Here is a 26,087-nt window from a genome sequence, read left to right as displayed (position 1 = left end):
AATCCCTGAAAATTTGATGGCAATCGGATGAAAACTCGAATTTTGCGAATCTATTTTGTGTGTGGCAATTTCATCGTGGACACCCTTTAGGAGTTGTGGAAAATCCGTGGCAAAGGCAATCCAAACCATGTGGTATGTAGGTAGCTAATGTGGCCTCCTTTGTTTCCTTGATAGGACCCGTTAGTTTATCGTACTAAGTACGATCGATCGTAGTGTTAGCTATGCCAGATCACGCCAACAGGCCTTCCGTGGGCGACTTGAACGTTAAAAAGCTGTTCCGTTCGATGGCACTGCGGTTGGGACAACCTCGGACAGTTCCGTTATATAGTAGTTCACCGACAGTTGAAAGCTCGAAACCCACTGAACGAGTTCCAGTCCGATTCGTACCGCGATCGTTGCTTCCCGGTTACAGAATCCCGAGAGGTCCCCTCCAGTACCTCGTGTAAGGTGCCGGGACATAACCTCCCAGCGAAGAAGCCACCTCTCCAGCGTCCGCCTTTGTGTCTGGGCCTATCTAGTGGCGTCATCAGACGCTCTTACGTATCATCACCAACATTGTGATCTTCCGTGTAGCCACGGCCGTCATTAAAGCCGTATCCACAACCACCACGCACGTCGTCACCGTCGCCCGATAGCTCCGCCATTCCAGCAGTCACCGGCCGGCCAGGTATTAAGCAGAAGAAAGACACGCTACACTCCACACCCACCCACACAGCATGTAAAACAGCAAGGCAATAAATAATGAAAAGTGTATAACAACATCCGAGATCCGGTTAGCTCAGTAATTCACTTCAGCCGACCCTAAGGTTAAGAACTGACCTTCAAATCGAGCTAGGCATCTAATTAAAAGACCCACCCTCACTGGTAGGTCGTTGCTTAGCCAAACCCGCCGAGGTGTTTGTCCTGGTAGCCCCCTTGGTACGCCACCCTAACCACATCAAATTGAAGGTAATTTCAGAGGTGTTTAAAGATTTTCAGCAAAATTTCAAAAAACATCACAGAAGTTCAGAGAACTTCAGAGAAGCATAGAGAACTTCATTTAAGTTTAGCGATATTTGTGGCAGTTCCATCAATTTCAGGTCTGCACCAGGACCTTCGAGGGAGTTTTCAAGCTGGGTTTAGTCTAGGCAAGTCAATTAATCAACTCAGTTTAATTAAATTGGCTTGAAAAGTTGAGCCTGGTTCAACTTTTTTCAATTCAAGTGAGTTGATCAAGTCAGTTGAATGGTATGGTTTACACGTTAAATTCGCGTTCAAGTCAGTTGAATTCAACTGACTTGATCAATTGACTTACCCAGCTTTAAGAGAGCATTCAAGAAAATGAAAGATGATCAGCGAGCTTCAGGGCAGATATATTAAATTCAGAAGAGTTTCGAGATCTTTAGAGAATTTCCATTGACCTCTGGAACACTTCGGAAAATTTAGGAAACTACCCGTCGACATGTCGGTGTGTCGGTTCAAGAAGAATCTGACCACTTCCCCGGAGGTAGCCGGAATATGTCCGGATCTGGCCAACGTGGGCCTGAGTACTTAACATGACCACAAATGATCTTATTTTTGAAGTCTCACGTAATTTGAAGTGTCGCATGAGGATTAGACTGATAACGGCGCCGGTGGTGTAGTGGTAAGCGTGATTACCTCTCACCCCAGCAGGCCTGGGTTCAATCCCAGTCGGCGCCGCCGGAATGTTCTGAGGCATAACATCTCTGATCACGCCTTCCTTCGGATGGGAAGTAAAGCCGTTGGTCCCCGGTTCATGAGTTGATGGGTCGATAGGTAGGGTCCAGGTGTGGGAGCTGCCTTTCTGGCACGTCGGTAGCATTGGTGCTCAGCACGGAAAACAAGATCGACGGAAAAAAACAAACCAAAGGAAAGAGGATTAGACTGATGCAAAATTTGAAACTTTCGCTCTACTGTGATCAAACGGTTTCAAATTGGATTGTGATTAGCCTTCCAAAATTTGAACTCATTTAGTAAGAAACTGACTTGACACAAACCATTTGAAATTTATATGGAAATTACCATTTTTTTGTTCATTTCTATCTAACAATTCACCATATCGCTCTGCTTAAAAAAAAATAGCTATGCTTGTGGGAAATTTTGACAGCTTTTCGAAAAATGTTGTTTTCGACTCGTAGAACAGAGTACAAAAATCATGGCTACTATGTCACACTGCAGAATACAGTGTTGCCCTAAGGGGTAAGTCACTCAGCACATTGTGCCGAAATTAGATTCGGCACAGCTTGGACACATCCATCGGCACACCTTCGGCACAATCCCCAAGTAACCATAGGCATTGGATTGTTGTTAATAAAATGGTAGCATTGCTGGACAACTGTCATTGAAGTTGTTCACAATATTACGTGCTGTTTGACTGTATATTAAGAAACATCCACTAATTGAATATACCATTGGAACTCAGACCAGCAGTTCACTTAAATACGAAATGAAAGTTCTAGAGTGGGCTTAAGAGAAAGAGCCAGTTTTTCTGACCCCATTAGTACCCTTAATTCAAATAATGCTACAACTCACACAAAACAAACTACAGAAGTCTATTCATCATCCTCTATAGTCGGTCTCCAACAATGTTCCCCACCGGTTTCAACTCTTTTCGGCCGCTGATAGACCATTGTATGAAATGCTAGGTTTCTGTTCTGAATTTGAGGGCATTATAAAACCCTAAAACACAGGAATTTTACTATGCTATCATCCCGCATCATCCTCAATCCGATTTATACTTGTGATTTCAAACCAAAAATATGAAGGTGTCAGAAATACCGGGGTGCCGGGAGGGGTATTTTACAAACAATCGCAGCTTGCTCTATGACCGGCACAATTGGCGTTGACGGCACCGTCGAAAAATTGTCTCTTCTAGGTAAGATTGACAGTTTCTTATGGGATTTTCCGGTAGTACCATAGAGGTAACGCTAAGACCAGAAGGTCGCGAAGAAACGTGCTCAACTTTTTGGCTCAGCTCTGGTACTCTCTTCGGTCGCAAGCTAATCGATGCATCCTTCGAAACATAGGAGAATCCACGAACCCCTCATTTTATCTGTCAAACTTTCATAGCGAATCAAAACAAATATAGTGTAGTGCTAAAATTTCGACTAGAATGGAGTACGCTTATAGATGTACTTGGAACCAATAGGCTAGTCAAGTAGTGAGCCAAGTTTAAATCGACAAAAAAGATGACCCAAGATTGGTGTGCGGTGTGACTTACCCCTTGTGTTGCCAACAAAACAGCTGCTAAATCATGACATAATACCAATAATCAATACGAAACTAACGATTTTAAATTGGCTCACTACTTAACTAGCCTATTGGTCCCAAGCAAACAATTAACGTACCCCATTCTAGTCGAAATTCTACTACTACACAATGTTTGTTTTGATTCGCTATAAAAGTTTGACAGATAAAATTAGGGGTTATTGGTTTTTCCTATGTTTCGAGGGGTGAATCGATTAGCTTGGGACCGAAGAGAGTACCAGAGCTGAGCCAAAAAGTTGAGCACGTTATTTCGGTACCTTCTAGTCTTAGAGTTACCTCTATGATAATACTATCAGTCTCTTTAAATTTTTTTTAACTAGTTCGTTTATTTGGAAGGCTCAATCGCGTTAGCTTTACGGAGCCGATAGTTCATTGTTCTTTGTTTGTAACAAAATTCACTTAATTCTATGTCTAGTAGGAGTTGGGCCGAATACTCGCGGCTTACTTGAGGTTAGAGAGGTACATTGTCGAAGGATAGGATCAGGGGAGGAGCGTTGTTTCATCAGAGCGTTGTCGCCAGTATGAACGGTAGTGCGGTTCTTCTTTAACAATTAATACCTATTTAAATTGACGTTTTGACTGAAAATTGATTTTCCGCAAAGTTGTATCTGAGAAAATTCCACATAAGAATGGTTAGAGAACATTTTAACAGAGCAACATAGAAAAAGGCTAGAACTCAATGAACAAAAAGTTTGGTTTTCCCATAGTAATTTCCATGTAAACTTCAAATGGTTTGTGCTAAGTCAGTTTCTTACCAAACGATTTAAAATTTTTGGAAGCTAATCAGGACCGAATTTGGAGTAGCTTGGGCACTGTGGAGCGAAAATTTCAAATGTTGCATCAGTTTAATGAGGGTGTTGGTTCAAGAAGAATCTGACCACCTCCTCGTTGGTTTAGCCGGAACATGTCCGCATGCGGCCAACATGTTTCTGGCTACTTTTGTTTCCTCTGTTCGGGACATAACACCACTGCGACCACTAATTTGATCTATTGTAGTATATCCCGTGTCCTTAGTTTAGTGCATGTCGTATTCGCAAATCGGTTTATTTTTGTATTTTTTGATTTGGTTGAAAATTTGCAGAAGCGTTCCTTATGACCGACTATGCCATTTTGCATCTTCAAATCGCCAATTTGAATCCAGACTTATTTTTAAAAAGAGCCTATAGAAAAATATCAAGCTAATCTACAGTTTTTTTTTTCTCGAAAACAATTTGCCCGATCGGTTTGGTGTCTTGGGCAATATTGCAGATAATGGATGAAACTTAAAAAAAAAAAAACAATCATTCTAAAAAAATCACCCAACCTTTTTTTTTAAATTTCAAATAAAAATCTTTAAAAAAAAAATTCTTAAAAAAGGATTTTTTGTATTTTTTATTTGTTGATATGTTTTAGGGGACAAAAAATGACATCTATTGCACTATAGGTCAAGATGGAGAAATGATGGACAAAAAGGTTATGATTTTTTTAAACTCATGGTTTTGGAAAAATATCCAAAACTTGGTCCAATTACTGTTTTGACTTTATATAATGAAAGTACACGAACAAAACAGTAATTGGACCATGTTTTGGATATTTTTCCGAAAAACTTGAATTTTTTTAAAAATCATTACTTTTTTGTACATCATTTCCCCATATTGACCCATAGTGCAATAGATGACATTTTTTGTCCCCTAAAACATATCAACAAATAAAAAAATACAAAAAATCTTTTTTGAAAACAAATATTTTTAAGGCCTGATTTGAAATTCAAAAAAAAGTTGAGTAATTTTTTTTAGAGTGCATATTTTTTTCAAATAGTCTCATCTATTACCTGCAGTATTGCCCAAGACACCAAACCGATCGGACGAACAGTTTTCGAGTAAAAATTTTCCGAAGATAAGCTTGATATTTTTCTATATGCTCTTTTCAAAAATAAGGCTGGATTCAAAATGGTGATATGAAGATGCAAAAAGCAAATTTTCAATTAAATGAAAAATACAAAAATAAACTGAATTGCGAATTAGTAGGGAATTGCTCATTACCAACCGGTGGAAACCTGGGTACTGCGGAGTCGACCAATTTTATTTTGCAAGTCAATGGAAAACTGCTTGAAAATTTTCTCAAGTTTAAAACTGGTTTGCTCTTTCTCAGTTGATTCCCGCAAAAAACTCTTAGCCAGGAGTGCTCGAGCCCCCATGACTCTATCAAAGTTTGTTTACATACATGCTTCGCCAAAGTATGTTTTACTATAATTGAAAACTCAGCTGTATCATAAAAACTATACTGGTTTTTATACTCACTGAGCTTGTTGGTTTTTATCTTTTAGCTTAAAATTAAGAATGTGTTATGAAAAACTATAGATCATTTTTATGAGATTGCAATGCTTGACGGTAGATAAGAACAGTAACTGCATTTGCTGCTTCTGAATGTTTGGCTCCCGCTTGACAGTTCACACTGGCTCCCAAGCGACAAGCACCTTGAGTGAGTCCGCAATACTCAGGTGGAAACTAAAGATTTTAAATTGGCTCACTACTTGATTAGCCTATTGGTCCCAAGCAAATCGATTAACTTACCCCATTCTAGTAAAAATTGTAGTACTACACTATGTTTGTTTTGATTCGCTATGAAAATTCGGTTCGTGGATTTTCCTATGTTTCGAGGGGTGCATCGATTAGCTTGCGACCGAAGATAGTACCTCTATGGTAATACCAAGCAAATTTAAAATCGTAAGTTTCCACCGGTTGGTATTACTCCAGCACTATTGAGAAATTATAAAGTATTCGATTTTTTTTTTACTGTAGTCATTCTCGTATTTATCGCAAGGATCCGACTCTAATTGAAAGGTCCCGCTATTTATACCCTTCGGAGTGTTGAAACACGCGCCTCTTTGTTAGTCAAAATTGGATTCCTTAGCAACAAGCAATGACACCGATAATGACAATGCATTAGAACCCTAGCCTTAACCACTTCAAACTGACTACACTTACTACGACCTTAGATGATTATTTGGTTCACATCTTGAAAGTTCTGGTTAATCCAAAATTAAAAAAAAAATACAACTGAAAACATGGAGCACTTATCAGGTTGCCGCTTAACCGCAACGCGTTTTTCCAAAATTTTGAAACAAACGCGTCTTATTGTGGGTTGTCAAACGGATTACGGTGTATCCAGTATTTTACGAGCGCTTATGGCCGCCACAATCTGGCTGCGTTTCTGGTAGGGAACATAAGATTTGAAGTTTGGCTGGTGTCGTTTGACGTGTAAACGATCAAATTTGAACGTTTACACGTCAAACGACACAACCCAAACGTCAAATCGTATGTTCCCTACCAAACATTTAGCCAGATTGTGGCGGCCATAAGCGCTCGTAAAATGCTGGATACAATATATTGGATATTTGAGCTTGCCGCTATGCCGCTATACCTCTGTCATTGTGTTCAGCGCTTAAATGTAACACGCGGTTTTCATATTATTTTAATCAACTGTTACACTGAGAAAAGGATACATGGCAAAAGTAAATGAAACCATTACATAATAATGCCTATGATAGTTCTAGTATTAGGGTTAAATATTCCATAAGCAACTACTAACGCGATAAATCCATGCGGCACACATAAACTTTGCTTTAAAATATGTTGTCTACGCTAACGCCACTACAATTAGCAGTCTTGACCCAGGGTTGCTTCCACTCACTTGCTATAAAAAAATATTTTCTGAATTTTGAAATCATTAGATGCTATAATGATATTTTATTTTTGTTAGATACAAGCAGAGGTTGAAAGGCAAGTGTTTGACACATAAAACCTGTCAATTTCGCTTCCAGAGTGTTACAATCAGCGATTTTATGATTCTTGAGCGTTCACTCAGAGTAAGCACTCGCGAGTCGTAAAATCGCTGATTGTGACTATCTGAAAGTGAATTGCACAGGTTTTGAATTGACTTTCAACCTCTTCTTCTATCAAGTACAAAATATGATTATAACATCTAATGATTTCATGAAATCATTATTTATAGCAAGTGAGTGGAAGGAAGCCTGGTCTTGACATTTAGCTCTGGCATAGGCAGTTAGTTCGCAGATAAACTTCGCATCGCAGGTCAATGTCGCGGCTTCGGTTTAGTGGTTGGAAGGCAAGCATATATGAAAACAAACCTATTTCTAAAATGATGTCCTGGAATGGTGTGCCTATCTTAATATAACTAGGGAAACAATAAACCTAATTAAAAGGGTCATCCAAGAGCAGATGAAACGCCAAATCCAATCTGTCGCGGTAAATAAATGTCCAATTTTCCTTTCCAAACAGCTGTAATTACCCGAACAGAGTAGCTCTCTCTCTCTCTCTCTTTCTCTCTCTTTTACACCTGAACAAATTGGTCCATAATTGCTCATAACGGCAATTAAGAACCTAACAGGGCGTCCTTTCGTTTTTACACGCACCACAAATAACCCAAATTAAATTATCCCCATTTCCCAAGGACCACCGTAACCGCACCACCATCATCATTGATGAATCGTGTGCTGGTGTGTCGTACTTGAGCCTATACGTGTGTCATTATATTGTCCCCCATGCCACCTGAAGCGCAATTTGACCATAGAATATGTGACCATTCATTTTAATTTATCCTCCGCAGTTACTGGAGACGATGAGAAGCAGTCACAAAAAAGGCGAAGCACCCGACGACAAGTAATCCAATCCGCCCATCTGGATGACACCCGCACAAATTGCTGAACAAAATTCTGCACATTCGAAATGGCCCAGTGAGGGTAACGGTAGTACCCAAGCAGCACACTTCAATCGAAATAAGTTGCTGTAACTTGATTGTGACTGGAATGGGTTGCACACAAGTAACCACAATTGTTCAGTGACTAGTGTGCTGCTAGGGTAGGCGGTGTGACATAAAAAAACGAATCAACTTCATTCGCTGCTGCTTAACTGTAGGTGGGTGGGAAGTATCGACATCGCCATGAGACAGGTGGAGGAGCACGATCAAAGCAAGCTTTTCATTGAGGGGGGGTGGTTATTAAATTAAAGCAAACTGTTTGCCACAATCATGTCTGCTGATCCACCGCTTTAATGGGCGGAAGGAAGGATTGAGGAAGACGAGAGCTATTTTAAATTAAACGTGACGTGAAGTGAGAATACACAAGTGGTCCTCTTGTCACAGTGTGAGTCCTTCCTCCTTTATGCATATGTTGTTCATGAATAAACCCGCTTGGTGGCGGATGGCTGCCTCGTTTTCGCTCTCCCTTCGTGCGAGGACGAGTTAATTGCCTCTCGAGCTTTTGAAGCGTGCTAATTTGCTTGCCCGGCATTTATTTATGAATGAAATGGCCGTTAAATATTTTATCGGTGCCGAATTTGTGAAATTTACCCCCCTAACCTAAAATTGGCGACGGGGGAACTTTTTTCATACACTTCCAACGCTATTAAAATCAGTTTGCATTTAATTATTTAAAACTTTCAATTTTGTCAAGTATGCAAGCTGCTTTATATAACGTATGGCCAGAGCTTGGATGCAACTCAACTGACAACATTGCTGGCAAAGTTACAGGATGGCTATAACTTCATGTTTGTTTCAAGCAAATTGCACTTCAAACTGGATGAAATTCTTTCGTTTCTCCCCATCTAACTAAAAGTGCTTTAAAAATTTATGTCTTGTTCATTTCCTGGAAAAGCTAGACAGATGACTCAGAGAGCATGTCTTTCTGCATAATTCCCAGTAGGGTAGAAGCTCCTTCCGAGGAGCTGAATTCCGTCGCGCTTAATGTAGAATCAAACATTGCACTTTCCACCCTATGCGAGAGCAACAGACAGCCTGCCAGTGCCAGCGCCAGCATCCACAGTAAAATGAGATGATAACGAGCACTTCCCGCGTGGGTCTCCTCTGTTTCCTATACCAGGCTACGAAGGGTACTTTCCGCTTTCTTATGGCATGTAGTTTTTCCCCATAGAAAAGGCTTCGGTTCAGTTCAGCTGGCTCTCGGACTGGTGATTGCAAATAGCAAATGCAGCAGTGAGCCAAAACTTTTGCAACAACCAGTTTTGGCATGTGTAAAATTTCTAGCTCATAAATTTTACGTTTACTGTCGGAGAGGTTCGTCGCAGTAGCAGCAGCAGGCTGAGAAGGCTGCAACGTTCGACATGGAACGTCCGATAGAATGTAGCTCCTTGTAGGACATTGTGAAAAGTATGGTAGGGGCAAGTTTACTCCATGTCTCCTTCGTCTGATGGCAGGTTCAACGGCGAGAGATTTCATCAAGTTTAATAGATTCTTTGAGTTTTTCTTTCATCTTATTTTATTACAGTTAATGGTATGCATTTCAAGAGTAACTGCTGCAGTAATCGAATTACGGACGATGGTTCTCATTCGTAAAGAAAACTTTTTTATGTTGGAACAGGAAACGGAGCCAGAGCGCAAAGTTTTTTGAAACTGTATCCGTTTTATAGCTCTATGGCATTGGTAAGTTGTCAGTACATAATGAGAAACTTCATGGACAAACATTATTTATAAAAAGCATTTGAACATAATGTTAGATTTATCTCGGCCAATAATTTAGCTGGTTAAAAGCTGAATAATTCTGTTTCGTCCCCAAAACAAACATAGTATAGTACTAGAATTTCGACTAGAATGGGGTACGTTAAACGATTTGCTTGGGACCAATGGGTAGTCAAGTAGTGAGCCAATTTAAGGTGATTTCTTGTTGAGTCCACAAATGGCCACCACGTAGTCTATGCATGCACTTCCACTTTCAATATCAGTGCTCCATTTAATTTGAAATTGCTACTTCATGTATGCTGCAGTGCAGCAAACGTTGAGTATCAATTTAGATGTTGCACGTTCCGTAGAAGCTGACATTTGTGCTCTTAAAGTTTCGAAGTGGTTACGGGAATAAGGATGTCACAGCGAATCACCTTAAAATCGTTAGTTTCCACCGGTTGATCAAACTGAGTTTAATGTCAAATTGATTAAATTTTAAGCAAAATGAGAATAGTTTAATTTATCAGTGAACTGGCTTCTTTTAGTTGTTTTTCTCTACCGTATGCGTGATAATGTTTGCACCATTGAGCAGTGTCAAAATTAAAAAAATTCTCAAAAATTTTGTTTTCACGTTTTTTTTTATGTATTCAAAGGGAGGATGTTTCTCAGAGTCTTAAACTATGTTAATCACCGATCGAGTTTCCACTTGCTGCAATTACGGCCTCAACACGCTTCCGGATGCACGGCAGGTTCTAATAATGTAGTCTGGATCCATTTCTCTCCAGGTACGGGTCAATGTTTGTCTGAGGCTTGCTGTACTCGGGTGGCGTTTAGAACAGGCCTTGGCCTTCATGACGCGCCATATTGAGTTATCCAGCGGATTAAGATCGGGGCTGGATGGCAGCCACATATACTTCGCCCAGAACGGAAGATGTTCCTGCAACCACTTCTAAGTTCGGTTCGAGGTGTGGTACGGAGCTCAATATTGTTGAAATAGAATATTTGGCTTCGGACCGTACTGTTATTTGATCCATGGAAGAACATACTTACTTAAAATCCCGATGTAGACCTCCGTGTTGACCTTGCCGCCTTCTGGAATGAACACCGGGTTCATTTTTTTGCCATCGGAAGCCACCAATCCAAACACCATAACGCTAGCAGGATGCTTGGTCAGATACACGTTCTTGTGCTCGTCGGCCACGTCTTTTACCGGAAGAGAACTAATATACCGGTCGGTTCTGGAATTTGATACGGGATCGACGGTAAACATGCTCTCGTCGGTGAACAGGATTACCGGATTTTTTCGCTTAAGGAAGTTCAAGATTTTCTTGCATCGTTCGACTCGTAGCTCCCGGATGCGGTTGGTAATCATACGAGTTTTTTTCCGTGCCCTCGACTTCGCCCCGCAATCTTCCTTTACGATCTTCCGTGCCGTAAAGTCACTGATCCCGTGTTCCTTTGCCATTTTGCTTATGGAACGCACTGGATTCACCCGAATCTTCTTTTTGATAGCAGCGATAACCCTCGGAACCCGAGCTGACATCGAACGACCTGTGACCACCTTCGCGGATAGTTGTCCTTTCTTTTCTCGGTTTAAAACCCTTTTGATGGTCCACCGGGACACTCCCACGGTGATTGAAATGTCTTTTTGCGACATTTGCGCGTTGGACAAATCACGAATACGCTGCCACTTCGTCATGGTACAACTGTCAAACTAAGCAAATCATTTTCTTTTATACACAGTCTACTGCGGTATGAGCTATTGGCAAATCAAGGTTGGCACTCGTGGAGAATAGAAGAACTATGAGAGTGATGATGGTTTCAAAATTTTACACGGTGAGGTATACGAGTGCAATCTTAAAAAGCTTTTATTTTGCAAATGGAACATTTTATTTAAATCTGGTTGATGCTATGTTAGTAGAACTCAATAGACAAATAATACAGAAAAATTAATTTCTTTTCAGATTTTTAGGTGTACACATAGATTTGAGCTTTTCTACGAGGGGGGCGACACATCTAAATCTCAATTCTAGATGCTCAAAAAATCTCACACTAGCGAATACATCTTCGCAAAATCTTCTTTCATTTCTCGCATCTACTTGCATCGCGCATCATCTTTTTGAAGGAAATCTTCAAAATCGTGATAAATCTTTTTCTATCTACTCAGCGTACGCGCAGCTAGCAACAGCAAAACATAATATTTCCTGCATCGTAGATAGAGTCGCCCCCCTCGCTTTTCTACCACTGTAGCAGCAACCAGATTTAAATAAAATGTTCCATTTGCAAAATAAAAGCATTTTAAGATTGCATTCGTATACTTCCCCGTGGAAAATTTTGAAACCATCATCACTGTTATAGTTCTTCTATTCTCCACGAGTGCCAACTTTGATTTGCCAATAGGTTACGTGCATGCAAAGAAAACCAAGACATTGTATGCACAGGTGAAACGGGAACCTTATATGTACGATGGTGCAAAAATTATCACGCATACGGTACATCCATGTTCCCTGTTATTCGAACGGTACGTCTGCCTCATGGTTCACGCAAATACGAATCCATTTCCTACGCATTATCGGGATCTTTGGGAATCGATGCAAATGATTATCAGAATGCGATTTACTACTGCGCCCGAAATTGAACGCTTCATACTTTATCTTTGGTTTTTACTTGAACCCCTAAAGCAAGGTTGCAAAGACTCATTTCAGCTAAAACAATGTTTTTTCTAAATTATGAAATAATTAGATGCCATGATCAAGTTTTGAATTGGTAGGATACAAGAAGAGGTTGCAAAGAATGTGTTTGACATATTAAACCTGTTTATTTCACTTCATGAGAGTTACAATCAGCGATTTTTCACAAACTCACTCACTCACTCACTCACTCACTCAGCGATCAGCAAATCGCTGATTGTGACTCATAGAAAGCAAAATTTACAGGTTTTATGTTTCCAACGCATACTTTGTAACCTCTTCTTGTAAGTTACAAGTAAAACATGCCCTCATACCATCTTTTGGTTTTATTATTCCGAAAAACATTATTTTAGCTGAAATGAGTCTTTGCAACCTTGCCCTAAAGTAAAAACTTTACCACGTGCAAAAATAACAATGATACAACGCAACCCAGCAACACGGCTAACATCAAAACAAACAACCCGATGGTAGTTTTACACACACTCAGAGTCTTCAAAATCAACCAATCAGCGACTGGATCACAAACTGGATCAAAATCTATACCCAGTTACCTGATCTTAATCTTAGGTCAAAGCCAGAGCCCCAATCGAGCAGTTTGATTGCATTGGCAGGTGTTGCTAGGAATCACCTAGCCATAGGTTGCCAAGACTACAAAATGGTGAGTTGACAACATGGAAGGAGTGGGCTACCTGGCTCTGATCCTACCTACCACACGCCTCCCCGAGTCATATGACAACAAAAGACTACCAGCTGAAACATGGACACAGCTGGGTGACGTAGCCTTGGCAATGTTGCCAGTCCGGCAATAGGAAAGTGTAGAGGTGCAACGCGAACACTGGCGTGGTAACCATAGTACCAACAATCAATACGAAACTATTGATTTTAAATTGGCTCACTACTTGACTAGCCTATTGGTCCCAAGCAAATCGATTAACCAACCCCATTCTAGTCGAAATTCTAGTACTCCACAATGTTTGTTTTGATCCACTATGAAAGTTTGACAGATAGAATGAGGGGTTTGTGGATTTTCCTATGTTTCGAGGGGTGCAGCGATTAGCTTGGGACCGAAGATAGTACTAGAGCTGAGTTGCTGATCTTAGAGTTACCTCTATGATAATACTGCGCAACTCAAACATAAATCCTAACTATCGGTCGTCTCTCTGCTTTATTATTATTTCGGAAATCATCCCGTCCGGTAATCTGTTGGCAATTTCCAACATATTATTATTTTCGTTTATATACGAATAAGCGCGATTGCATCCGGTAATGTCAAGTCGAAGTTTACGGTCGAAACAGTCGGGCAAGTCTGGTGAAGTGGTGAAAAGTGCAAATAGTGGTGTGCAAACGGTGGTCACGGAAGATCCGGAGGAGTCCCATCCCGGTCATACATGTCAGGTGTGCCGAAGAGAAGATACGGATGAGATGGTGAGATGCGACGATTGCCTAAAATGGCATCACTTCCAGTGTGTCGGAGTCACGCACCAAGTTGAGAATTATCCCTGGAGCTGAACCAAATGCGAAACCGCAAAAGGTGTCCAGGCAACAAGTTCAACTTCTGGTGCAGTCTGTCCTCAAGAAAGTGGTGGTAATATGCAGCGATCGTTGAAGCCAGGTGTCAGCAGGGATCTACCACCAACACTACCAAAGCAACAGCAAGAACATCACCGATCCGGGAAGAGCCAATCAGCGAATGTAGCAGTACCAGCTTCCTCTACCGCAGTAGCTGATAGGAGTAACGTGCAAGTTGTTACCGATTTAACTCCATTCGTCACAACAGTGCAGTGGGAAGTTGGCAAGAAGAAGAATTCGTCGAGGAATGAATCGAAAACAACATCAATCGCATCAAGCCGCTCCTCACAAGCCATTGCGAAGCTGAAACTTCAGAAGCTGGAAAACTTGAGGGCTATTGAGCTGCGTGAAGTGGAACTGCAACGAGCATTAGTAGCGGAAGCGGCAAGGAAGGAAAAGGAGTATCTGGACCAAAAATATCTGCTGCTGGAAGAAGCATTGAGTGAAAATAGCTCGAGTTGCAGCGTGTCTTCAAGTCGCATGAAGGACTGGGTGGAAGAGCAACAACAGGATGAGCCTTCAGATCCAGTGCAGGATCCGGAAGAGGAGAATCAATTCGATCCTAATGGCCATTCAAGCAAAACCAAACATGGACATCCAACAGCATCGCAAGGCGGCAGCAACCGAAGCAGTAATAATTCTACGTTTTCTGGAGATTTGGAGCCAGGCCCTCCAGAACCATTCCCAGTACCAGCGTCAATGAAATCACTTTCGGTAAAGCATCCGGGCCCGATTCCAAAATCGCAGAGGCCTGTGTCGGTTCTGAAATATCGACAACAGCTACCGAGTACAGAACATCCAATGCCAGTTCCGAATCTCATTCCTCTACGTCCGGTTCCATTGCCTGTATCGTCGAGGCCTGTTCCGATTTCGAATTATCCGCAACCGTTACCGATTTCTTATCCGAATCGTAGACTTCCACGGATTCTTCCGATTCCACAACAATTAAATCCAGATCCGAACCCTGATCCAAATCCTGATCCTCGACGTCGGGAATCACCACGACCAGTTCCAGTTCCAACTTCGAGGAATCCACGATCAGTTCAAAGACACCCGCAACCAGAACCGGTTCGTTTGCATCCAAGCTTCGATCCCAATCCGGATCCTCCGACGCCAGCTTCAACTCCAATGCATGATCCTCCGTAGAATTATCCAGATTTTTCGCCTAGAAGATTTAGTCGTCCTCACGATCGCGACGAGGAAGATTTCGATCCGTGTCCGCTTACCCGAAAGCAACTAGCTGCAAGACAAGCTATCTCGAAGGATCTACCCATGTTTTCTGGGAATCCTGAGGAATGGCCTCTCTTCCTCTCTACCTTCGACAGCACTACAGCAATGTGTGGGTTCACCGACGAGGAAAATATAGTTCGTTTGCAGCGAAGTTTGAAGGGACGAGCATATGAAGCGGTAAAATGTCGGCTAATGCATCCTTCTAATGTCCATGGAGTTATGTCGACGCTGAAGATGCTGTTCGGGCAACCTGAGGTGATTATCAACTCGATGATTACAAAGATCAACTCCCTACCAGCGCTGAGAGAGGATAAACTGGAAACACTCGTTGACTTTGCCGTCAACGTAGAAAACTTCTGTGCAACAGTGGACGCGTGTGGGCTGGAGGAGTACCTCTACAATGTGACCTTTCTCCATCAACTCGTCAACAAACTGCCGCCATCTATCAAGCTGAATTGGGCACAATATAGACGATCGCTTCCGACGGTCAACCTTCCGTCGTTTAGCAACTGGCTGTATTCTCTAGCGGAAGCTGCCAGTGCAGTGATCATTCCCAATATCGCTTCCGATTACAAACCTGTACGAAGTGAAGTTCGTGGAAACAAGAAATCAAATTCCTTTGTCAATGCACACTCTGAGGAACCTACCTCGGACCATCGCACTGCAGCAACATCCAACGTGAAAGCAGCTCACGATAGCTGCCCCGTATGCAAGGGGACCTGTAAGTGGATCGCCAAATGCAAGAGCTTCATAGAGTTCACTCGTGATTCACGCTGGGCCACAGTACGAGACCTTGGCCTCTGTCGGAGATGCCTGCGCAAGCACAATGGAGGATGTCAAGCCAAACTATGCGGGAAGAACGGGTGTGAGTTAAAGCACCACGAACTGCTCCACAACGAACAGAAGAATACGTCGTCGTCCACGAATACCTCATCAAGTAACACGAACAAATCCTCGTTAACCCAGCGCAATGACCCTGCTCAACCAGGAACGAGTACGTCCGGACACGGGTGCCATACTCATCAGGTTACATCCAGTCGGGTTCTTTTCCGCTACTTACCGGTAGTACTTCAAGGGAAGCACGGTTCGATCCAGACATTCGCCTTCCTGGATGATGGATCGGCGCTTACACTTCTCGACAAAGATCTAGCCAATGAGCTACAGCTTGAAGGGGAGAAAAAGCCTCTGTGTTTGCACTGGACGGGTGGAGCGCAACGACGAGAAAACAGTTCAAGAGCTGTCAGTCTAGACGTTACGGCAGCACATCATCCTTCCAGGAAGTATACCCTGAACGGCGTGCGAACAGTAGACGAACTTTTGCTTCCATCGCAAACGATCAACGTAGAGGAGCTTTGCAAAATGTTTCCCCATTTGAAGGGTTTGCCGATCGCGTCGTATCAAGATGTTCGGCCGAGAATCCTAATCGGTATGAAAGATCAACACCTCAGTCTAGTCCTGAAAAGCCGAGAAGGTACACGAAACCAGCCGATCGCCGTTAAGACCCGACTAGGCTGGACAGTCTGTGGGGGAGGAAATCAAGACGATGCTGCTAATCTGGTGCACTCCGTCTTTCATGTGTGCCCATGTGACCCGCAAATGGACGAGGATCTACATAAGACGATGAAAGAATATTTTGCAATCGATAGCTTGGGAGTTACCCAGCCGAGAAGAGCGCTTTTGTCTGCAGAAGATGAACGGGCTCAGTCCCTGTTGGAATCTAGCACCGTATTCAAAGGAGACCACTACGAAACCGGCCTGTTATGGCGCTACGACAATATTCGTCTGCCAGATAGTCGCCCGATGGCTCTACGCCGGCTCCAGTGCCTCAAGAAGCGAATGGACAAGGACCCTAAGCTCGCTGAAACGCTGCGCCAAAAAATCGCCGATTTCGTCACGAAAGGATATGCCAGAAGACTCACCGACGAGGAACTGAAACAACCATTTCAACGGGTATGGTATCTACCTACATTTCCGGTGACCAACATCAACAAGCCGGGAAAGATCCGAATAGTTTGGGACGCTGCTGCTTCCGCGTATGGAGTGTCGTTGAATTCAGCTCTACTGAAAGGTCCGGATCAACTCTGCGAACTGTACACTATCCTGATTCAGTTTCGAGAAGGCCGAATCGCACTTACTGGAGATGTGCGCGAGATGTTCCTGCAAGTCCTCATGCGTTTGGAAGATCAGCATTGCCAACGATTCTTCTGGTTCGATGACGACGGTAACATTGTTGTCTACGTCTTACAGGTGATGACGTTTGGAGCCTGTTGTTCTCCTAGCAGTGCCCAGTATGTCAAAAACCTGAACGCCGAGCGCTTCAAGGCAGAAAATCCAGCGGCAGTTGAAGTGATTCAGAAACGCCACTACGTTGACGATATGCTGGTTAGTGTTGAAACCGAAGATGAAGCTATCCAACTTGCTCAACAAGTGAAGAAGGTGCATTCGAAAGGCGGATTCGAGATCCGTAACTGGATTAGCAACTCTAAGCGTGCCGTGGAGGCTCTACAAGAGGAACACACAGAAGAGAAGAACCTCGACCTGTCGCCAGAACTAGCAACTGAGAAAGTGCTTGGAATGTGGTGGTGCACTGACTCGGATACTTTTACGTACAAAGTAGGATGGACTCGCTACGGACAAGCGCTTTTGGAAGGTAAACGACATCCAACGAAGAGAGATATGTTACGCGTTCTCATGTCCATGTTCGATCCACTCGGACTGATCGCGCACTTCCTCATGTACTTGAAGGTTCTGCTTCAGGACGTATGGCGTTCCGGAATCGACTGGGACGACGAAATCGATGATGCTCTCTTCGACAAGTGGCAAACATGGCTGCAAGTACTGCCACAAGTTGAACAAATCAGCATTCCTCGATGCTACCGCACACGAACCACTCCAGATTGTGAAGATATCCAGCTCCACACGTTTGTAGACGCTGGTGACAACGGGATGGCTGCGGTCTGTTATCTACGCTTCGCTCAAGACGACGTAGTGGAATGCCGATTGGTGGCTGCTAAAACCAGAGTCGCTCCGTTGAAATTTCTATCCACTCCTAGATTAGAACTTCAAGCAGCATTGGTCGGCGCCAGGCTAGCTCGATCCGTATCGAATGCCCTCTCAGTCCGAATCTCCTGTTGCTACTACTGGTCGGACTCGCAAGATGTACTGTGCTGGATTAATTCCGACCATCGACGTTATTCGCAATTCGTCGCATTCCGGGTTAGCGAGATCGTGGACACCACGGAAATGAGAGAGTGGAGATACGTTCCAACAGATCTGAACGTAGCTGATGATGGAACAAAATGGAAAGGACTTCCTGATTTGGCCCCGAAGGCGAGATGGTTCAACGGCCCCGAGTTCCTACAGTACCTGGAAACAGATTGGCCGCGTTCACCAACTAGAACGAATTCCGTCAATTTAGAACTTCGCCCTAGTGTATTGACGCACTTCATTGCCCCAGAGCCGATAGTTAGCACGAGCAAATTCTCCAGCTGGAAGCGATTGGTTAAAGTGGTCGCTCTTGTTCAACGGTTTCCCGTCAACTGTAGGCTGAAGAAACTGCAGAAGCCAATCGTGAGCGGACCATTCTCCGACCGCGACATATCCTCCGCCGAGTCGTACCTAATTCGTCAAGCCCAACAAGAAGCCTACCCGGACGAGATAGCAGTTCTTCGGAAGCAGCAGCAGCAGCAGTGCTCGGACCAACCTTCGACTTCGATTCCCAAGTCAAGTGTGCTGCACCAGAAAACACCCTGGATGGATCAGAATGGGATCCTGAGGATGCGAGGACGTATCGCCGCTTGTCATTACGCGACCGAAGATTCTAAGCATCCTGTAATACTTCCCCGTGACCACCCCACCACCAAGTTAATCGTTGCACAATACCACCAAAAATACCACCATCAGAATCACGAGACCGTGATCAATGAGATTCGCCAAAAGTACAGCATACCTAAACTTCGCATGACCTACACGAAAGTGCGAAGAGACTGCCAACGCTGTAAAAACGACCGAGTAATTCCACGCCCGCCGATCATGGCTGACTTGCCGGCGGCACGACTTGCCGCTTTCGAACGCCCTTTCACCCATACTGGCGTTGACTTCTTCGGGCCGTACGAGGTCATCATTGGCCGCCGAGTTGAGAAACGCTGGGGGATGCTCGCTACCTGTCTCACGATACGTGCGATTCACATCGAAGTCGTTCATTCCCTCAACGCTGACTCGTGCGTCATGGCGATTCGGAACTTCGTGGCCCGACGAGGAAAACCACGAGTGATCTATAGCGACCGGGGCACCAATTTCATCGGAGCGAACCGGGAGATGACGGAAGCGGAAAAGCTAGTGAGCCAAGAGGAGCTAATGAAGGAGTTCATCGATGTCAACACGAGCTGGGAATTCTTGCCTCCCTCTTCCCCGCACATGGGTGGTAGCTGGGAACGCTTGATCGGTTCCGTCAAAAAGAACCTGATGGCGATCCTACCAGCACGGAAGCTTTCGGACGAGGTCCTGCGGAACCTGCTCACCGAAATAGAAGGCACGGTCAATTCCCGACCGCTAACACACGTTCCAGTTGACGACGATTCAGCTCCAGCCTTGACACCCAACCACTTCCTACTCGGGGCATCCAATGGAATTAAGCCTCTCTGCACCCTCGATGACAGCGGTGCCGTGCTGCGCCAAAATTGGCGACTATCTCAAGTCCAAACCAACCTGTTTTGGAAGCGCTGGGTAAGCGACTACTTGCCCGAGATAACTCGCCGTACCAAGTGGTTCGTCCATACGAAGCCGATCGAGGTCGACGATATAGTGGTCATAGCTGACCCGAAGATGCCACGGAACTGCTGGCCGAAGGGCAGGATCATATGTACCCAACCTGGACGAGACGGCCAACCCAGATCAGCAACAGTTAGGACATTGACCGGGATCTACGAGCGTCTGGTAGCCAAGATAGCCGTGCTAGACGTGCGGCGCGGAACGGAGTAAGTAGACTAGGTGGTCAACGTACCTGTGGGGAGTGTTGGCGCGTTCACGCCAGCGCGCCTCTACTGTAGCGTGGGTTTGACCATCGCGTACATCATCGCAACCGCCCAATACGCACCGGCCTTGACAGTTCGTCGTATCATAGTAGTAGTGAGTGAGAATAACCACATAAAGGAAAGATACCCATAGAAAGTGAAAGTTCCATGCAGTAAAATTTGCTGATTAATTTTATACTTAAACTTATTATATTCAACGCCAAGTGAATTCCTATTTGTGGCAGTCTTATGTAGGTATAAGGTAGTATTTAAAATTAGTACATTGAACTATAATTGAATCATTTTGATAGTGAATCTCAAAAGATGTTTTTCTACATAATTATAACCTGAAATTGTGTAGTCTATATCGGATGCTAAAAGGTAAAATTTGAATTTAATGATAATTTGTTTTAAAACCTACTTACACCTAAATAATTTATAGTACGGGCAGCTAGTACAAGGTCAAATCAGATAATAGTACGACCTACTCGTACCGATAGAACACCTTTGAACACCGGATACGATTTCTGATCACAGATCGCACACAATAGAACGGACTAAACGTAAGTTAATAAATTAGGTGATAGCATGCTAACTTTGAGTATGATGATAACATTATGTACAAGGATATAATCTAAAACCTACATGTATCCCCTTGCAGGAAAATAATAATACTGCGCAACTCAAACATAAATCCTAACTATCGGTCGTCTCTCTGCTTTATTATTATTTCGGAAATCATCCCGTCCGGTAATCTGTTGGCAATTTCCAACAGGGTACGTTAACCGTTTGCTTAGGACCAATAGGCTACTAAAGTGGTGAGCCAATTTTAAATCGTTAGTTTCGTATTGATTGTTGATAGTACGGTGATAGAGGAAATACTTCACCAAACCCGAGCGTCTATTCACCATGGGGGTGCGGCTCAAAACGGCGTCTATTCTCCATGTTGGGAGCAGCTGATGACCTTCCTAGTGCCAGCGTGGGACTCAAAACAGAGCTGTGCATGATGGTCCCCGGCGAGACAGGAGGTTGGGGCAGGCCCAACAAGCCACCCTGGAAAAAATATAAAGTTGCGAATACCGAAGAAAGATAAATGGATCGGAACAATCGGCACGGACCTACGCGACGAAATATGTTGGATATTCGCAACACGGACCTGCAAATCGCTCGGCTTCCCAGGCTGCGATAGGTTAATCTATGACGAACTTCAACCACGCAACTTCGAGTCGTAGCACTGCAGGAACTTTGCTGGACGGGGCAAAAGGTAACAAAAGGTATGAAGACTGTTGCTTTCTTCAACGTCAGCTTAATGCTTTTGCTGATTGATGTATTCTGAATCGTATGGAGGTTAACCCGTCCAAATGCTCGGTTTTTCTCTTTTTCGCGCAATATTGATACTATTATGCTCAAGTATGTTATGTTAGGCACTGAAATTGAGTGTGTCAGTTTGGCAATTATCCACGACCCATACATTTTTTTTATGGACAATTGTCTACGCAGGGGAGAGTCAAGAATAATAAAAAAAAACTGTCTACGTAGTTAATGGACAGCCCCTTACTGTCCAGTAGATGCGTATTGGCGACTTTGCCTATCAAAACACCCAATCCGTTTTGGGCAGTTTCGAACCCCTTCGGATACGGTTGTGTGTTAAGTTTGCTTTCTGTTTTGTGCGTGCGTTCGCTTCATAGTTTTTGGCTGATTTTGCCAGATTAGCGCTGGCACTCTGCCTTCCGGACGGTTATAAGTGTGTGATTGGTAGTTTTCTCGCTTTCTGGGAAGTTTTAGAATCGAGAAAGAAAACGTGATTCATCATGTTTGCAAGCATCAGAAGAGATTTCGCTATCTGCGTTGTTTGTTTTTGTTTTTCTTCGCTTGTGCTCCCGGTCCAGAAATTTGTGGCATCGCGTTGCCACTTACACTTGAAGCAATCGACTACATTCGACCAGAAGAGTGATCCCCGTAAGGCGGGTCTGTGACCGGAACTGCTACACCAAACGTGACAGAGCTGCTTGCAAAGGATTTACTTGGACTGATTTGGTGAGATTATTCCTTTTTTTCTACTTTTATCTATTTAAACTTAATTTCTATCATTCTGCAGCAATTGGAATCATTTGATTCGGATGATACTTTTAAATTTTATTTGTTTACATTATATTTCAATTAGTATGCAACTGAAAACAATCGTACGCTTGATCTATGCTTCGTCAGTGAGGAACTTTGCGAGTACAGCACAGTTATGCAAGCTCCATCACCGCTCGTTAAAATCTGCAGGCATCATCCTCCTGTACTGATGGAATTCAAGATAAGTCCACAGCAACGCTTCCAAGATACCTCTGAAAGCATCGCCTATGATTTCAGAAAGGCTGACTTCAACAGCATGAACGAGTTCCGCGCACATGTCGATTGGGACGAGGTGCTTCAAAATTGTGATGCTAACCTCGCTGCGTCGACCATATCTGGTATCCTGTGGTATGCCATCGATCAGTTCGTTCCCGTGAAGTCTAGACACGAGCCAGGCTAAGCCAGCCTGGTCAAATGCTGACCTCAAGCATCTTAAGACTGTGCAGCGGGCAGCTCTCAGACGACATAGCAAGTATCGCACGGACTCCACGAGAACGAGATATATGGCGGCGAGCACTGAATACAACCAACTTAATAATCGTTTGTACAACGCATATCAGGACCATCTGCAAAGGCGCTTCAAGACAAATCCCAGAAGTTTTTGGCGTTACGTCAATGACCAACGGATGGAATCCGGACTGCCCTCTACGATGACCAACGGATTGTTCGAAGCTGATTCCACCACTGACATCGCCGACCTGTTCCGTTCTCAATTCAGCAATGTTTTCACTAATGAACACATCGACCGGCAGGATGTAGCCGTTACCACCAGAAATGTTCCTCGACTTTCGGCCTCTGGGCTACAGTTCGTGATCACGAACGATATGGTTATATCAGCCGGAAAGGATATAAAATCCTCCACGGGATGTGGTCCGGATGGGATTCCATCGCTTGTCCTCAAATACTGCGCGGATACACTTGCAACACCATTAGCAAGAGTATTCAACCTATCTTTGGCTACTGGTGTATTCCCAAACTGCTGGAAGCAGTCGTATGTTTTCCCAGTTTTCATGAAAGGCTGTAAGCGGATTGTTTCGAATTATCGGGGCATAGCTGCGTTGAGCGCCACTTCTAAGCTGTTTGAGGTGATCGTTCTGCATAAGCTGGTTCACACACGCTAACTCGAAGGTACCCATTAAATGAGTATCTTGTACTCTTTTTTTGAAGTTATTCAAACCTGTCAAAAAATGGGTATTTTCAAAAAACGAAAAGCGAGTACTTTTTCCCCATTTGAGAAATATCTTCTGCAATCAAAAATGGATAAAAATATGCCTTCAATCAATGTAAACACATCTCTGACGAAGTAAAGACCCAGAGTGTTTAACTTTTTTTTTTTAACAAGTGAGTGTTGTGATCATTCCCGAAACGAGTATTGTTTGTTTCATTGAAAACAAAACGCTTCGAAACCATTGCAAAAATCGTTGCCATAGGAGTTTGGAACCGGTTGATACGAGGTAAGAATTAGAATCATGATGAACATTAAGACACGGTATTTTGAAAATGTGCTCCGTTTCAGGCTAGCGAAGAACTCCAAAAAGGGAAAAGTGGTAGGATCTGGGCCTGTGCGATAAGCAGCCTCTCTCTCTCGCTCTGACCAGCAGTGAACTGCACCTGTGGTCAAAGATTTTTAACGCGATTTATAAACTCAAATAAATTATAATGATTGTGATTATATTCAATAAAGAGTATGAAGTGTTTTAATTATATCCGCTTTTTATATAATTTAATTTGTTACTTCCAGATAGCCCAATAAAGCAAAACAAATCAATAAAATGTGTACTTTTTACTCATCTACAGAACCATCAAGAAGGGTATTTTTTTTGACGTTTTCATCGAATACTCATTAATGAGTAAAGTCTGTTTTACTCATTTCATGAGTTAAGCCACTTTTCTTCAAAATGGGTCTTTTTTTACTCTTTAATGGGTACTTTTAAGTTAGCGTGCAGAACTACGCACACTACATTTCGGTTGATCAGCACGGATTTATGCCTAACCGTTCGACGACAACTAATTTGACGAATAGAAAATGGTCAACAAGTAGACGCTATTTACACAGACTTATCCGCGGCGTTTGATAAAATGAATCATCAAATCGCAGTTGCTAAATTCGACAAACTGGGAATGAACAGTAACTTGCTTTCCTGGCTTTGATCCTACCTAACCGGTCGAAGTAAGTCCGTCAAAATTGGAGACCACGTTTCGCCCTCCTTTCCGGTTTGGTCCGGTGTTCCCCAAGGAAGTCACTTGGGGCCGTTTCTATTCTTGCTGTATATGAACGATGTCAATTTCATCTTGAAATGCCTAAAACTCTCGTATGCCGATGACCTGAAGCTTTACTACATGATTAAGCAACCACGAGACGCGTTTTTCGGCAACAATGTTCGGTTATTTCATTTGGCCGCAAGCTATCACTCTTCCATTTTAGCTATGCTTTGGGAGGCGTGAATCTACAACGTGATTCGACAGTCAAGGACCTGGGGATTCTGGTTGATACTAAATTAACCTTCAAGGATCACGTCGCGTACGTTGCATCTAAAGCCTCATCGCAACTAGGATTTTTATTTCGCTTTGCAAAAAAGTTCAAGGACGTTTACTGCCTAAAAGCTTTATACTGCTCAATTGGAGTATTCGTCTATCGTCTGGTCTCCTTATAACCAGAATGAAATTCAACGCATCGAAGCTGTTCAGCGTAAATTCGTTCGGTTCGCTCTACGTCATCTTAGGTGGAGAGATCCATTCAACCTGCCCAGTTATGAAAGCCGTTGTCTACTTATAAATCTAGAATTACTAGAAGCAAGACGCAACGTGGCAAAAGCGTGCTTTGTTGGGGATCTTCTGCAAGGCAACATTGACAGTCCTACGCTTCTTAGTCTCTTGGACATCAACACACGTCGTCGCAATCTTCGGTCGCACTCGTTTATCACCATCCCTTCGGCAAGAACTAATTATGGCTTACATGAACCTTTGCGAAGCATGTCCCGTGTATTCAACCGGTGTTATTATGTGTACCATTTCAACGTGTCACGAGCAGTGTTGGAAAAGTTCACGATATTTCACGAAGTTCACCAAGGGAAAAGTTCGCGAGTCATAGTGATTTTTTGCGAAATTTCCATCACTGGTCACGAGAAACAAATAAGCGTAGTTTTAAACGAGTTTTATGTTAATTTATGTTATTCGTTATTGGGTAAGTGTCATTGGGGTAAACATTTTACTTGTTGACTGATAAACAAGAAATAAATAAATAAATAAGAACTTCACAAAATAAGGTCCCAATCTAGGGGAAGGACAGCTCCAAGTATCGGCATCAATACCGATGGTGGAAATCAAGAGCAAATTTTCATTACGTCGAATGTAACAAAGGTAAACAAAGTCGAGCTATCAGTGTCAATCGATTCTCCTGCTATTACACTATATACTGTCCGAATATAGGATCAAATCCCATTTTTAAATTTATTTGCCAGTCAAATTGCTTTTTGAAGTAATCACCTTCCGATCAAAAAAGTTTTCGATGTTACTTAAGTCACCCAATTTCTATGGAGATGCCGTTTGACTTAAGTAACAGCGCTGAGAAACCCGTGAAAAGTGTACGTTCGTCGTTTCGCTTTCTCATTATTAAAGTGAATAAATCGAACTGTTTGTTGCTAAGATGATTTCGGTAGACGTAATTGATAATTCTCGCGAATATCCTGATAAATACACTTTGACATAAGTAACAATAGGGGCCACCAAACGACGTATAATA

The 26,087-nt window shown here is 43.1% G+C and overlaps 2 protein-coding genes across 4 annotated transcripts in view; one reads left to right on the top strand and one right to left on the bottom strand.

Annotated features, from left to right (window-relative positions):
* The window catches only part of Hs3st-B (Heparan sulfate 3-O sulfotransferase-B), a 292,186-nt gene that overhangs the window by 48,707 nt on the left and 217,392 nt on the right, over positions 1-26,087 (bottom strand). The window lies entirely within an intron of this gene.
* On the top strand, positions 15,432-20,192 carry LOC135707117 (uncharacterized). The gene has a single exon (XM_065228847.1). The coding sequence runs from the start codon at positions 15,432-15,434 to the stop codon at positions 20,190-20,192; it is 4,761 nt and encodes a 1,586-aa protein (XP_065084919.1).

The sequence above is a fragment of the Ochlerotatus camptorhynchus genome, unplaced genomic scaffold (genome assembly GCF_037179485.1).
Source record: "Ochlerotatus camptorhynchus isolate MF236.1 unplaced genomic scaffold, CSIRO-AGI_Acam_v1.1 ptg000304l, whole genome shotgun sequence".
NCBI classification, from domain to species: domain Eukaryota; kingdom Metazoa; phylum Arthropoda; class Insecta; order Diptera; family Culicidae; genus Ochlerotatus; species Ochlerotatus camptorhynchus.
This window is presented reverse-complemented; position numbering and strand designations above follow the sequence as displayed.

Excerpts from the sequence above, each read along its gene's own strand:
- LOC135707117 (XM_065228847.1), top strand. The coding sequence starts at position 15,432 with ATGTCGACGCTGAAGATGCTGTTCGGGCAACCTGAGGTGATTATCAAC.